Raw genomic sequence first — 16487 nt, forward strand, 5'->3', positions numbered from 1 at the left:
ACATTCAGGAGAAAATTACAGTGCATTCGGGAAAGCATTCAGACCTGTTGACTTTTTCCACATTTTGTTACGTTACAGCCTTATTCTAAAATGGATTCTTTTTAAATTCACCCTTATGAATCTACACACAATACTCCATAATGACAAAGCAAAAACTGGTTAAGAAATATTTGTAAATGTACAACAAATATTACATTTACATAAATGTAATATGTAAATGTGGAGCGTCGCTGCACAGCTATTTTAAGTCTCTCCAGAGATGTTTGATCGCGTTCAAATCCAGGCTTTGGCTGGGTCACTCAAGGACATTCAGAGACCTGTCCCAAAGCCACTCCTGCATTGTCTTGGTTCGGTGCTTAGGGTGGTTGTCCTGTTGGAAGGTTAACCTTCGCCCCAGTATGAGATCCTGAGCGCTCTGGAGCAGGTTTTCATCAAGGATCTCTGTACTTTGCTCCGTTCATCTTTCCCTTGACCCTGACCAGTCTCCCAGTCCATGCTTCACTGTAAGGACGGTATTGGCCAGGTGATGAGCAGTGCCTGGTTTCCTCCAGACGTGACGCTTGGCATTCAGTCCAAAGAGTTCAATCTTGGTTTCATCAGACCAGAGAATCTTGTTTCTCATGGTCTGAGAATCCTTTAGGTGCTCTTTGGCAAAATCCAAGCAGGCTGTCATGTGCCTTTTATTGAGGAGTGGCTTCTGTCTGGCCACCATACCATAAAGGCCTGATTGGTGACCTGCTGCAGAGATGGTTGTCCTTCTGGAAGGTTCCTGGTCACCTCCCTGACCAAGGCCCTTCTGCCACGATTGCTCAGGTTGGCTGGGCAGCCAGCTCTAGGAAATGTCTTGGTGGTTCCAAACTTCTTCCATTTAAGGATTATGGAAGCCACTGTGTTCTTGGGGACTTTCAATGCTGCAGACATTTTTTGTACCCTGCCCTAGATCTGTGCCAAGATACAATCCTGTCTCAGAGAATTCCTTCGACCTCACGGCTTGGTTTTCGCTCTGACATGCACTGCCCACTGTGGGGCCTTACATAGACAGGTAGATGTCTTTCGAAATCATGTCCAATCAATTGAATTGACCACAGGTAGACTCCAATCCAGTTGTAGAAACATCAAGGATGTTCAATGTCTCAAAGCAAAGGGTCTGAATACTTTTTAAAATAAGGTATCTGTTTTTAATACATTTGCTAACATCTCTAAAAACCTGTTTTCGCTTTGTTATTATGGGGTAGTGTGTAGATTGATGAGGATTTTTTTTTTTGTATTCCATTTTAGAAAAAGGCTGTAACGTAACAAAATGTGGAAGTCAAGGGGTCTGAATACTTTCTGAATGCACTGTGTCTGCAATGTCCCTCAGTCGAGCAGTGAATTTCAAACACTGATTAAACCACAAAGACCAGGAAGATTTCCAATGCCTCACAAAGAAATGCACCTATTGGTAGATGGGTAAAAATAAAAAGCAGACATTGAATATCCCTTTGAGCATGGTGAAGTTATTACACTTTGGATGGTGTCTCAATACACCCAGTCTCTACAAAGATGCAGGCGTCCTTCCTAACTCAGTTGCCAGAGAGGAAGGAAACCGCTCCGGGATTTCATCATGAGGCCAATGGTAACTTTAATACAATTGCCAGAGTTTAATGTATGTGATAGGAGAAAACTGAGGCTGGATCAACAACATTGTTGTTACTCCACAATACTAACCTAAACAACAGTGTGAAAAGAAGGAAGCCTGTACAGAATAAAAATATTCCAAAACATGCATCCCGTTTGCAATAAGGCACTAAAGTAAAACTGCAGAAAATGTGGCAAAAAAAAGAATTTTATGTCCTGAATACAAAGCATTATGTTTGGGGAAAATCCAACATAACTAATCACCGAGTACCACTCTTCATATTTCCAAGCATGGTGGGGGCTGCATCATGTAATGGGTATGCTTGTCATCGGCAAGGACAGGAGTTTAGGATAAAAGGAAACAGCCAAGCACAGGCAAAAATCCTATCCTCAGTTGGCTTTCCAACAGACACTGGAAGACAAAATTACCTTTCAACAGGACAATAACCTAAAACACAAGGCCAAATATACACTGGAGTTGCTTACCAAGATGACATTGAATGTTCCGGAGTGGCCTAGTTACAGTTTTGACTAAAAATTGTCTTGAAAATCTATGGCAAGATTTGAAAATGGCTGTCTAGCAGTGATCAACAACCAACTTGATGTGAAATTACTGTATTGTACAATCCAGGTTAGAAAATCTCTTAAGAGATTTACCCAGAAAGACTCACAGCTAACATGTATTGACTCAGGGATGTGAATACTTATGTAAATGAGATATTTCTGTATTACATTTTTCAATAAATTTGCAAAAAAACTAATAAAAACTTGTTTACACTTTGTCATGGAGTATTGTGTGTAGATCTGTGTGGCTCTTACCTGTACACTCTCCTCCGCTCTCTGTGTGCAGTGCATCATGGTCGTGAAGGTGAGCGTGGTGATGAGGCCGCCCAGGAAGTGCTGAACGCTCAAACTCAACACAGCCATAACTGAGGGGCACAAACACAGCCTGAGAAACTTGACACGTCTCAATGTGAACACTGTAGCACAATGCTGCGAGACATTACGGCACATCCGGTTCTAATTTAGCGCCATTTAAATCTCCCTTTTCGCTCAGAAATTCCTACTGGATGGATGGTGTGAGGAGAGCTCTGTGGCACAACGTGCATCAGAGGAGACTGATTTGTTGCTGAACAAAGGTAGAAGTGTGGGGGGGGGGGGGCGTCTCCTCGCGTTCCCCCAATCAAGTCGTTCCCTCTCAGGAGAAGAGAGCAGAACACAGGCAACACAGAGCATCTCTCAGCTCCCACTGACTCTGAATTATTCACCAGAGATGTCGAGTTTTGCTGAATAAGACTTCTCCATTTCATAAGATTCAGAGAGCGAGACACTAACTCAGCTCATCAGAGTGAGAGAAGGGGGCACTCATGTAATATTAAGAATTTTGCGGCAAAACATTGTCACATTTTTGGATCTTTGACATCACAAGAGGGAGGCCTCCACTTCGAGGTTTCCAGAGTGAACAGCTCAACAAAGGTTCAAACAGGTCACACAGACAGCTTCTGTTCTTCGTTCAGCTTTCCTTCATTTGCATGAGATTAAAACGGAGAGAGCAGAGAGGGGGGGGATCTGAGATTTGTAGATCTACAAAGATATTCTAGTGTATCCTAGCAGTGAATCCATTTCATTCTTTTTTGACAACAATAATTATTTGAACCCATTTCTGCTTGGCTGGGGAGCACGCATGGCTTATGCAACAAACTGAATGGACTTTGGGACGGCAGGTAGCCTAGTGGTTAGAGCGTTGGGCCAGTAACCGAAAGGTTGCTGGATCGAATCCCCGAGCGGACTCTGTTCTTCTGCCCCTGAACAAGGCAGGGGCAGAAGAACACTGTTCCCCGATAGTCCGGCATTGTAAATAACAATTTGTTCTTAACTGACTTGCCTACTAAAGGTTAAATAAAAAATAATATATAAAAAAATGGAGTATCAAATTTTATGTATAGACCTAAATGTGGATGGTCACACATGACACAACGTGTTATTTGTTTTGCCATGGGGACATGGCATGTGGGGTTAGAGGATGCAACCTGGACATCCATGAATCAACATATGCGAACGTGAGTAGATTACCTTGAAAACAACGGTCGGACATCTTGGACGCAGTCCCCAGTTCTGTATACCCCAGTGGGTTAGAGTGCCGCAGTTGTGGACGCATGTATGGGTATCCGGTAAAGTCCATCCCATGCAGCTTTCATGTACAAAAGCGGATCGATCTGGGAGCCCTGTGGGTCTGTATATTCTGTGGGTCTAATATTTATAGCTAGCTACCTGTATGAGTCAGTGAGGTTACAGAGGTGCCTGCCTTCATTCATCAGTCCCACAGTCACCTGCTCACACATCGTAAAAGGAAAAAAAGATATCGAGCTACGGATGGACAAATAGATGTTGCTAGAGGGGGACTAGGGACGCGCGTGTAAGTCGAGATCAGTGGCTAAGGACAGGCTGGTTAGAGTCAATGATGTACTTGTATGTCCATGGTTAAGTGGGTGAACCGATGCCTATGCTGCCTAGTCAAGAGTGCGGCCGGGTCTTCTCTCACCTTTCATGAGTGGGGAGGGTTCCAGCACAGTCAGGAGGGAGCTCTGGAACACCATGCTGACCGTCCGCATTACAAACACCCGCCTCATCAGAGAGCCAATACTGTGGAGACACACAAGACAAACAACGAGTCACACTCTTAGAAATAAAAAGGTTCCAAAAGGGTTATTTGGATGTCCCCAAAGAGGAAACATTTTTGTTTCCTGGTAAAAAAAAACATTTTTGGCTCTGTGTGTGGAAAGGGTTGTACATGGAACCCAAAACGGTTCTACTTGGAACCAACAAGGGCTCTCCTATGGGGACAGCTGGAGAACCCTTTTAGGTTCTAGATAGAAAAAATTGTGCTAAGAGGAGACAAATGCAATTTGACACACACACACACACACACACACACACACACACACACACACACACACACACACACACACACACTGATAAAGAATACTGTGAAGTATGTGCATGCTAACAAAAACAAACACAATATTTCCCCTCTACAGTAGCTCACACGAGTGAGCGCATGCACACACACGACGTGTCGCCAGACGCTAATCGATTCCCTGATAGTCTAAGAGCTTTGTCTCCCGGTGGGCATGGCTCATGTGGTAATCAATAACCTAAGGACCTCCCCAGCGTGGAAGTGAATTAATGACCATCAGGACACTCGCCCTCTTAGAGCAGTGTGCGTTGTGTGTGTGTGTGTGTGTCACCTAGGGATTACCACAGTGGCAATCATTCTCCAAAAAGGTCCCTGTCAATCAGACGAACCTGGCCCGTGTCACTGTCTGATATCTGAAATCTATACAACCCATCTGACATTGACCTTACCACAGCTTAGTTTGAACTCAGGCTAATGTGAGCATACAGTCGGTTTCATAACAATTCACCCCCCTTTGGATTTCTTCACATTTGATTGTGTTACAAAGTGGGATTAAAATGGATTTAAATTGTCTTTTTTTTTGTCATCTACAAAAATACTTTGTAACTAACATGTCGTAAAAATGTGTAAAATGAAACACTAATATAGTTTGATTAGATAAGTATTCACACTCCTGCGTCAATACAAGTTAGAATCACCTTTGGCAGCTGTGAGTCTTCTTGAGTAAGCCTCTAAGAGCTGTCCACACCTGGACTGGGCAATATTAGACTATTATTATTTACAAAACTATTCAAGCTCTGTCAAGGTGTTGGTGTCACGGTTAGAAAGTCACTTTCACGTCAAGCCATGGATCGTCAAGCAGATTTACGTCAAAACTGTAACTTGGCCACTCAGGAACATTCGTTGTGTTATAGGTTATTGTCCTGCTGAAAGGTGTATTCCTCTACCAATATCTGATTAAAAGTAGGTTTTCCTTGAGGATCTTGCCTGTGCTTAGCGCCATCTTGGTTTATTTTTGTCTAGCATCTACCAATCACTATCCTTCTTCATGAGGCTTCCGATATGCTCCCTGTTTTTTTTTAGTTGAATCTGTGCTGTATGTATGGGGGACAGAGGAAGGGGTAGTCATTAAAAATCATGCCAATCCCTGTTATTTCACACAAAGTGAGTCCATGTATATTATGTGGTTAGGCAAAATGTTACTCCTGAAACTAGTTTAGGCTTGCCTAAACAAAGGGTGTGAATAATTATACTATATTACAGTTATTTCATTTTTATTAAATTTGTAAACGTTTGTAGAATTTTCTTTTCACTTTGACATCATGGAGTATTTTGTGTAGATCAACGGGGGAAAAAAGGCACAATTAAATACATTTCTATACCACTTCGTAATGCAACAAAATGTTAAAAAAGAAAGAAAAAAGGGGACAGGCCTACAAACTATCCCAAAATGGTATATCAAATAGAATCTGTCTCCTTCTGTCCATTCTCAGTCTGTAAGCCTACAGGACCTACAGGGTCCTTCCAACCTGAAAAACAATCTGCTATCATTCACATGCTAAAGACATTCTTTCCCTTCGTTCATTATTCCCTCCCTTCTCAATGACACTCTTTGAAATCTGGCTCTCTGGGGAGTTGCCGTAGTGATGGGGCGAGAGAGGAGAACCTGCCTCGCCACTGACACCTCACACTGGCTAGGCCCCGATACCATATAGGTTCTCAGGTTGCCGATGGCGATCTGTGTAAGCGGGTCAGTCTCTGGCCACTCAAGCGTTTCTGATGGGGCCCAGGATAAGCGTCCAAATGAGCTTTTAGAGCATTGAAACGGCCTGGTGGATAGGCTTTGTGTAATGGGTGTGTGTGTGTAATGTGTGTGTGTGTGTAATGTGTGTGTGTGTGTATGCGTGTTGGGACATGGGGGGAGAGGGATGGGAATCACTCTGTGGGAATCTGGACTGAGTGTACAGTGTCAGGTGAACGCACCTCCGTGTGTGAAAATGTGACAATTCTGCCGGAGTCCTTTACAAGAAAGAAAGACGGAAGAGAAAGACAGACAGAAAAGAAAGAAGTACCCTCAAAAATATGAGAGAACTTTGGTGAAAGAGATTTCAAACAAAAAGTATTTGGACTTAATTTACAGGTAGTAAAGGTAAAAAACCTCAGAGCAAGCTGTGCAGACTTCTTAATACAAAGACAATATATTGGTATTCTCTTCATATAGGGCATATTTCAGATCGACGCTAATGGTAGTATTAAGCAATAAGGCCAGAGGAGGTGTGGTATAGGGCCAATATACCACGGCCAAGGGCTGTTCTTAGGCACGACGCGATGCGGACACTAATAACGTAATTAAAGGAAATGTTTTGTCATACCCGTGGTATACGATCTGAAACACCATGGCCTTCAGCCAATCAAAATTCAGGGCTCAAACCACCCAGTTGATAATTATCATTAACCCATCTAGCTTTGTGAGTGCTATAGATGGACATGGTGCTGTGTGATCCACGCTAAAGCCTTGTGTGGGAAAATACATACGCAATGTTATTTATAGATTGCATTACATCTCATGTGCCGAGGGCGGAAGCTATAAAGTGAAGCTATGGGCAGATGTATGGTCTTATGCAATGCAGGATGAGTTAGGGTACTGTATGCGCTGTAATGGTAATTGCTGAAACTGTAAGGTTAAGTAGCAATTGAAAGGAGTACTCAAAGCTCTACAGCTGAGGCACGGTAGTGATATTGTGTGTACAGTGATAACCGCTTAATGACTTCAGCCCGGCTTTGATGTGCAGGTGCTTTATTTCAAAACGCACACCACATGGCCAAAAGTATGTGGACGACCCTTCAAATTAGTGGATTTGGCTATTTCTGCCCTGCTAGAGATGCCCCGGTCAACTGTAAGTGCTGTTATTGTGAAGTGGAAATGTCTAGGAGCAGTAACAGCTCAGTTGCGAAGTGATAGGCCACACAAGCTTACAGAACAAGACCACAGAGTACTGAAGCGCGTAAAACATTGTCAGTCCTGGGTTGCAAACACTCACTCCCGAGTTCCAAACTGAGCTTCATGAAATTGATTTCCATGGCAAAGCAGCCGCACAAAAGCCTAAGATCACCATGCAACAATGCCAATTGTCGGCTGGAGTGGTGTAAAGCTTACCGCCATTGGACTTTGGAGCAGTGGAAACATGTTCACTGGAGTGATGAATCACGCTTCACCATCTGGCAGTCCGACGGACGAATCTAGGTTTGGCAGATGCCAGGAGAACACTACCTGCCCCAATGCATAGTGCCAACTGTAAAGTTTGGTGGAGGAGGAATATTGGTCTGGGTCTGTTTTTCATAGTTCAGGGGAGGCCCTTTAGTTCCAATGAAGGAAAATCTTAAAAACTACAGCATACAATGACATTCTAGACAATTCTGTGCTCCCAACTTTGTGGCAACAGTTTTGGGAAATCCCTTTCTTGTGCACAAAGTGAGGTCTGTATAGAAATAGTTTGTTGAGATCAGTGTGGAAGAACTCTGGCCTGCACAGAGCCCTGACCTCAACCCCATCGGACACCTTTGAGATGAATTGGAACACCGACTGCAACCCAAGCCTAAGCTCGCAACATCAGTGCCCGACCTCACTAATGCTGTTGCGGCTGAATGGAAACAAGTCCCAGCAGCAATGTTCCAACATCTAGTAGAAAGCCTTCCCATATGTAGAATGATAGTGAAGACATCACAACAATGAAATAACACATATGGAATAATGTAGTAACCAAAAAATATATATCTTTAAAATATATCTTATTTTTGAGATTTTTTGCCTTAATGACAGCTTTGCAAACTCTTGGCATTCTCTCAACCAGCTTCACCTGGAATGCTTCTCCAATAGTCTTGAGTTCACACATATGCTGAGCACTTGTTGGCTGCTTTTGCTTCACTCCGCGATCCAACTCATCCCAAACCATCTCAATTAGGTTGAGGTCGGGTGATTGTGGAGGCAAGGTCATCTGATGCAGCACTCCATCACTCTCCTTCTTGGTCAAATAACCCTTACACAGCCTGGAGGTGTGTTGAGTCATCGTCCTCTTGAAAAACAAATGATAGTCCCACTAAGAGCAAACCAGATGGGGTGGTGTATCGCTGCAGAATAATGTGGTAGCCATGCTGGTTAAGTCAGTGTCAAAAGCAAAGCACCTCTCCTCCATGCTTCACAGTGGGAACCACACATCTGGAACCAAAAATCTCAAATTTGGACTCATCAGAACAAAGGACAGATTTCCACCGGTCTAATGTCCATTTGCTTGTGTTTCTTGGCCTAAGCAAGTCTCTTCTTATTATTGGTGTCCTTTAGTAGTTTCTTTGCAGGAATTTGATCAGAATCCTGGAAAGCTTTGTAGTCTAGTCAGATCTGCTTGTGTGGAATCAGAACCTTAGGTCCTGCGATATGTGGACTGCTATACAGGGCATTCTGCCTAATTCATGCAGTCTTCTCTGAATAGTTCATGTTGAGATGTGTCTGATGCTTTAACTCTGTGAAGCATTTATTTGGGCTGCAATTTCTGAGGTGCAGTTAACTCAAGGCAAATGGTTGCTACTTTGAAGAATCTCAAATATATCATAGTTTTGATGTCTTCACTATTATTCTACAATGTAGATAAAATAAATAAATAAATAATAATAAATCCTTGAATGAGTAGGTGTGTCCAAACTTGTGACTGAACTTCAGGCTATTGGGAGAAAAAAAGATGAGGTCAAAGAGAGTTCAACTTACACTGAGTGACATTTTGCAGAGTATATAAAAAAAAAAAATCTATGAGTTTTTGATCTATGATCTCTTTAAATAAAAAATAAAAAAATACTATTTCTATTGACCTAAACAGAAGTTGTTGATTATTGGTGGATGGTTTTGCATTATCAGATGTAGAAGTTACAGGGCCTAGTGTTTCTGTTGGGGCCTGTCTCCTTACCTCTCTAAGAAATATTGGAGGCTACACAGCATCTCCCCATGCTACTATCATACCACACATCTCACACTGGGGGGCCACACACAGAGACAGAGAGAGAAAGAGAGCGAGAGAGAGGGGCTACACAGCTCTGAGGGCTGTGTTCACTTCCATTAAAACACACATACGCAAATGCACGCACACATATACACCCCAGTGTGTGAAGTGGAGGTGATGTGATATCTGTGCCACAGAAAGGGATGCTTCTGAGACATGTGAAGCTGAAATAGGCACTGTAGATAACAGACAGATGATTTGAAAACAGCTGGTGAGTATTTCAAATGAGTTACAAAACAAGTCATGGAAGCATGTGAGTTAGGTAAAGCTGAAATCAGAGTGTTGCCTCTGAACGCTACCTGAACTGGAAACGCTACCAGGGGCGTGTTGCCCCTGAACACTACCTGAACTGGGAGAGCAGCAGGCCGCCGAGGGAGGAGCCACAGATGGAGAAGCCCATGGCGATCACGCCGTTCCAGAACCCCAGCTCGCGTGCTGTCATGTGATTGTCTAACAGGAAAAGAGGGAACATGGTCACCGCTCCCTGCTCACCTATGGGTGGAGAGAGAGAAAGAGAGAGAGAGGACACCCGTTAGAGTTAAGGTTAGACAAGCGAGAGGCTTGTCGCAAATCAGTTCATCTGTAATTCTATCTACGACACAGTCCTGTGTCAACTACAATGGATTAGCCATTGTAGGGGGAAAAAAAACACACACAAACATCTACAATCCACCTTCCTGTGACAGAGCTATTCAAACGATAAGAGGAAGAAGACAATGGTGTATTCCTTCCATGTGAACGTAAGACAACTCCAATGTTCTTGAACACGGTGACAGTGCACAAAGTAGTTAACCTGCTTAATAGACTGACTGGACACTGTTATAGTAGTGCTAATGTCTTTTCTAAATGAAACAGCACACACTATTCCTAGATAGTGTCAACAATAGATGTTTAACAGGAAAAATAATATCCTCTGCCATTTTTCTAAAGGGAAGGGGGGGGGGGGGGGGCGACAGAAAAACGCAAAACTTCCTCACACAACACAAGTCTCAGTCACAAGAGCTCTCGGTTGAAATAAAAGTTTTGCCAGGCAGACAATTGTCTTTCTGTCGCTGTGTGGCGTCAAAGACGGGATAATGTACTGCCGAGCGACAGCGTAAAATATTCAGCAACACCGCCATTATTAATGGAGAGTGACTTCACAGAGACAGGAAGACTGAGCACTGAGTGACAGCTCAGAGACTACTGTCAAAGAGACGACACACAGCCACAACTTGGCCAGGAGAAAAACAAAAATAGACGGAGAGAGAGAGAGAGAGAAAGCCCTTCACATGAAATGGAGAAGGAAATCAAAGAGTTCAGAGAAGCTGCTGAAAACCTCCCGGCGCGCGGGAACGCTGCGACGACGCACGCGTAAACGTTCTGACAATGCTGTGTGACAGCCCAGCTAAATGTGTGTCAGGAGAATGAGTGGGATAAACAGAGGTTGCGATGATGACATATTCATCACATTCAGCATCTACATCTCCTGTGTCTGTCTCTACGAGGCAGATCTAAGATCAACAGCTATTCATCTACATCTCCTGTGTGTCTCTACGAGGCAGATCTAACATCAACAGCTATTCATCTACATCTCCTGTGTCTGTCTCTACGAGGCAGATCTAAGATCAACAGCTATTCATCTACATCTCCTGTGTGTCTCTACGAGGCAGATTTAACATCAACAGCTATTCATCTACATCTCCTGTGTCTGTCTCTACGAGGCAGATCTAAGATCAACAGCTATTCATCTACATATCCTGTGTCTGTCTCTACGAGGCAGATCTAACATCAACAGCTATTCATCTACATCTCCTATGTCTGTCTCTACGAGGCAGGCCTAACAACAACAGCTATTCATCTACATCTCCTGTGTGTCTCTACGAGGCAGGTCTAACATCAACAGCTATTCATCTACATCTCCTATGTCTGTCTCTACGAGGCAGGTCTAACAACAACAGCTATTCATCTACATCTCCTGTGTGTCTCTACGAGGCAGCTCTAACATCAACAGCTATTCATCTACATCTCCTGTGTCTGTCTCTACGAGGCAGATCTAAGATCAACAGCTACTCATCTACATCTCCTGTGTCTGTCTCTACGAGGCAGGTCTAACAACAACAGCTATTCATCTACATCTCCTGTGTGTCTCTACGAGGCAGATCTAACATCAACAGCTATTCATCTACATCTCCTGTGTGTGTCTCTACGAGGCAGCTCTAACAACAACAGCTATTCACCTCCAACTCTACGCAGACGACACCATTCTGTATACTTCTGGCCCTTCCTTGGACACTGTGCTATCTAACCACCAAACAAGCTTCAATGCCATACAACACTCCTTCCATGGCCTCCAACTGCTCTTAAACGCAAGTAAAACCAAATGCATGCTTTTCAACCGTTCGCTGCCTGCACCCGCACGCCCGACTAGCATCACCACCCTGGATGGTGCCGACCTAGAATTTGTGGACATCTATAAGTACCTAGGTGTCTGGCTAGACTGTAAACTCTTCTTCCAGACTCATATCAAACATCTCCAATCTAAAATCAAATCTAGAGTTGGCTTTCTATTACGCAACAAAGCCTCCTTCACTAATGCCGCCAAACTTACCCTAGTAAAACTGACTATCCTACCGATCCTCGACTTCGGCGATGTCATCTACAAAATAGCTTCCAATACCCTACTCAGCAAACTGGATGCAGTTTATCACAGTGCCATCCGTTTTGTTACTAAAGCACCTTATGCCACCCACCACTGATGACCTGTATGCTCTAGTCGGCTGGTCCTCGCTACATATTCGTCGCCAGACCCACTGGCTACAGGTCATCTACAAGTCCATGCTAGGTAAAGCTCTGCCTTATCTCAGTTCACTGGTCACGGTGGCAACACCCACCCGTAGCACACGCTCCAGCAAGTGTATCTCACTGACCATCCCTAAAGTCAACACCTCATTTGGCCGCCTTTCCTGCCAGTTCTCTGCTGCCTGTGACTGGAACGAATTTCAAAAATCGCTGAAGTTGGAGACTTTTATCTCCCTCGCCAACTTTAAACATCTGCTATCTGAGCAGCTAACCGATCGCTGCAGCTGTACATAGTCCATCGGTAAATAGCCCACCCAATTTACCTACCTCATCCCCATACTGTTTTTATTTATTTGCTTTTCTGCTCTTTTGCACACCAATATCTCTACCTGCACATGACCATTTGATCATTTCACTCCAGTGTTAATTTGCTAAATTGTAATTATTCGCCTACCTCCTCATGCCTTTTGCACACAATGTATATAGACTATTTTTTCATTTTTCTACTGTGTTATTGACTTGTTTATTGTTTAGTCCATGTGTAACTGTGTTGTTGTCTGTTCACACTGCTATGCTTTATCTTGGCCAGGTCGCAGTAAATGAGAACTTGTTCTCAACTAGCCTACCTGGTTAAATAAAGGTGAAATAAATAAATAAAATTTAAAAAAAATCTACATCTCCTATGTCTGTCTCTACGAGGCAGCTCTGACATCAACAGCTATTCATCTACATCTCCTATGTCTGTCTCTACGAGGCAGCTCTAACATCAACAGCTATTCATCTACATCTCCTGTGTCTGTCTCTACGAGGCAGCTCTAACATCAACAGCTATTCATCTACATCTCCTATGTCTGTCTCTACGAGGCAGCTCTAACATCAACAGCTATTCATCTACATCTCCTATGTCTGTCTCTACGAGGCAGCTCTAACATCAACAGCTATTCATCTACATCTCCTATGTCTGTCTCTACGAGGCAGCTCTAACATCAACAGCTATTCATCTACATCTCCTATGTCTGTCTCTACGAGGCAGATCTAACATCAACAGCTATTCATCTACATCTCCTGTGTCTGTCTCTACGAGGCAGGTCTAACAACAACAGCTATTCATCTACATCTCCTGTGTCTGTCTCTCCGAGGCAGATCTAACATCAACAGCTATTCATCTACTCTACTACTCACCATCATCAGTTTAAACCTGGGAAACGTTTTAACATCCAACGGTGTAGGTAGTTTGACCATTTGTAATTACGGCAAGACTTTACATAAATGGGCAGTCTGATTTCCTCATCCATTTTTTGACTTGTAAATGATTGATATACACCCATTGACTCCTGAAGAATATAACTGATAACTCATGGGCTTAGTTCAATTGTCGTACCCCATCAGATCCCAAAATATAAGCTTGATTGACTTCTTTGTTTGTAGGCAATGTAGGTCTTCAACACTGTTTAGCCTCAAAATATGGTTATAATTATAAATGTGGAGCTCATGGATGGTCAGTCCTTGTAATTCTATACATTTGAGAGTGACTACATTTCTCCGAACCCCATCGCTCAGCTATTTAACAAAACAGGGTGAACGCTTTACTGTTAATGGAACTGCAGATTGCCCTTAAAGAGCCTGCAGGTATAATGGTTTAAAAACACATTATAAGCCTTTATAATGTCTAATAAACCACAGACTACTGTTGCAGTTCATACTTCCTACACCCATGTCTTGATTCTTTACCGGTGGTTCGGTCTTCACAGTGTTCAGTGCTGAAAATCCATGCAGACAAACACAACAAGGCTGATTATTCATTTATATAAATACTCTCAAAAGCAACAATTGTCATTTTCAGAGGATATTTCGTTAGGCATCCACAAAGAAGAAACTAGTTGAGAGGGGGAGAAACAGACAGACAGAGACAGAGAGAGAAAGGGGGTAAGGCAGAAAGGGGGTAAGGGAGAAAGGGGGTAAGGGAGAAAGGGAGAAAGGGGGTAAGGGAGAAAGGGGGTAAGGGAGAAAGGGGGTAAGGGAGAAAGGGGGTAAGTGAGAAAGGGGGTAAGGGAGAAAGGGAGAAAGGGAGAAAGGGGGAAAGGGAGAAAGGGGGAAAGGGGGAAAGGGGGAAAGGGAGAAAGGGGGAAAGGGAGAAAGGGGGTAAGGGAGAAAGGGGGTAAGGGAGAAAGGGGGTAAGGGGGTAAGGGAGAAAGGGAGAAAGGGGGAAAGGGAGAAACATGGACAAACAGAGAGAAGGGGTAAGGGAGAGAAACAGACATGGTTTGAGAAAGGAAAGGGAGAAATAAAGAGTGAGAGATTCAAGCGAGAGAGGGTGAGGAATTTGGTGCAGGGGGGCGGGCAGAGGAGGGCTGACAGGTTGCTGATGGAAAATGAGAGGTGTTTGTGTGTGTACGAGCGAGCGAGAGAGAGAGGAGAGGAAACTGAGCTGCACTTCCTAACCTCCTGCCCAATGTATGACCATATTAGAGAGACATATTTCCCTCAGATTACACAGATCCACAAAGAATTCGAAAACAAATCCAATTTTGATAAACTCCCATATCTACTGGGTGAAATTCCAGTGTGCCATCACAGCAGCAAGATGTGACCTGTTGCCACAAGAAAAGGGCAACCAGTAAAGAACAAACAGCATTGTAAATACAACCCGTATTTATGCTTATTTATTTTCCCTTGTTTACTTGAACCGTTTGTACATTGTTACAACACTATATGACATTTGTAATGTCTTTATTGTTTTGAAACTTCTGTATGTGTAATGTTTACTGTTCATTTTATTGTTTATTTCACTTTTGTATATTATCTTCCTCACTTGCTTTGGCAATGTTAACACATGTTTCCCATGCCAATAAAGCCCCTTGAATTTAATTGAGAGAAGAGGAGGGGGATCAGCATGAGAGGGGAGGGGGGGTTGAAGGGTCAATGAGGACACAGAAGGATCACAGAGTGGTCACATGAAGCTCAGACAGAAGAGGCCAGGATCAGAGGGGATCACAGACACTTGGGAGAAAACAACAAGCCACAACCCACCCTGGGGGCACGATACAGAGAGAACCAGTAAAACACTAAATCTACAGTACATAAACCATCCATAGGGAATAGAGACCCCACACACTCACATGACCAGCCCTACGGACACACTAACAGCTATCCCTACAGGTGTGCAGGGCGTCACAGAGTTTGTTGACCCCCTAAAGGACTAGGGTGAAGCATGGGAAAAATACTGTGTGTGGCTATTGACCAAGGGTAAAAGCAAGGCAACTTGAACCCCAACCCCCAGATGGGTCACTTTGCTACAATGCTCTTTTGTTACCAACTACATTTTACTCCCATAACCACATGAACTATAACCAAATGTTCCCTCTCATTTTCTTCAGCACGGGGGCAAATTTCAGGTCTGCTGAAAGCAAACGTGAACTTCATGAAAATGTTGTGCCACTTCCGGTGGGCATTTACTGTGAACACTGAGGCTGTACCCGCTTTAAGTTATACGTTTTAACAGTGGCCAAGTAGGCTATTTGATCATAATGTAGGTCGACCAGAGAGGCCAACCATCAAAAACAATGGAGAAAATGCATCCTATAACATTTTAACCTGGAAATAGCTGTTCTATCATTCAGCCTACAGTAGCAGCCAATGTGTGTTGTTCAATGTAGGCCTACAATTTACTTAGGGCTTGACAATTGCCAGGTCGCAGTTTTAAATGAGAACTTGTTCTCAACTAGCCTACCTGGTTAAATAAAGGTAAAATATATATATATATTTTTTAAATAACCTGTTTATCCACTTGTGTTTCAGACAAGGTGACTGGAAATGTGTTTGCTGCAAGATACCACTTTACAAAATAAAATGCATTATTATTCCCATACCATTATTACAGAGAATCAGACAAATGATGCAACGCTCTGCCTATTGGCTACTTAGCTTTTTCAAGATGTCTCAAAATACAACATTGCCCCTTTAAGAAACCAAAAAAAAAATCGCTTTCCGACTTGCTTTTCAACAACGACTAGAAATGCACAAATTTTGTGCTCTTGTTGGAAGCAACCACTCCCTCGTTATTGACTAGAAATTGGCTATAAGTGAGCTAATAACTCACTAACTAACAAAGAATATGAATAAAT

The 16487-nt window shown here is 43.2% G+C and overlaps 1 protein-coding gene and 1 long non-coding RNA gene across 7 annotated transcripts in view; one reads left to right on the plus strand and one right to left on the minus strand.

The window, feature by feature from the left end:
* LOC149979609 (uncharacterized) overlaps positions 1-16487 on the plus strand; it is a 300792-nt gene that overhangs the window by 22466 nt on the left and 261839 nt on the right. The window lies entirely within an intron of this gene.
* slc33a2 (solute carrier family 33 member 2) overlaps positions 1-16487 on the minus strand; it is a 45172-nt gene that overhangs the window by 9177 nt on the left and 19508 nt on the right. For all 5 annotated transcript variants that reach the window (XM_090190365.1, XM_021621079.3, XM_021621082.3 and 2 more), the window contains exons 3-5: positions 9927-10074; positions 4160-4260; positions 2437-2546 (exon numbers count right to left, since the gene is read on the minus strand). In XM_090190365.1, the coding sequence (XP_090046491.1) occupies positions 2437-2546; positions 4160-4260; positions 9927-10074 (359 nt within the window). The remainder of the gene's footprint in view (positions 1-2436; positions 2547-4159; positions 4261-9926; positions 10075-16487) is intronic.

This window comes from Oncorhynchus mykiss, chromosome 11 (genome assembly GCF_057628025.1).
Source record: "Oncorhynchus mykiss isolate SJ-2025 chromosome 11, ASM5762802v1, whole genome shotgun sequence".
Lineage (NCBI taxonomy): Eukaryota > Metazoa > Chordata > Actinopteri > Salmoniformes > Salmonidae > Oncorhynchus > Oncorhynchus mykiss.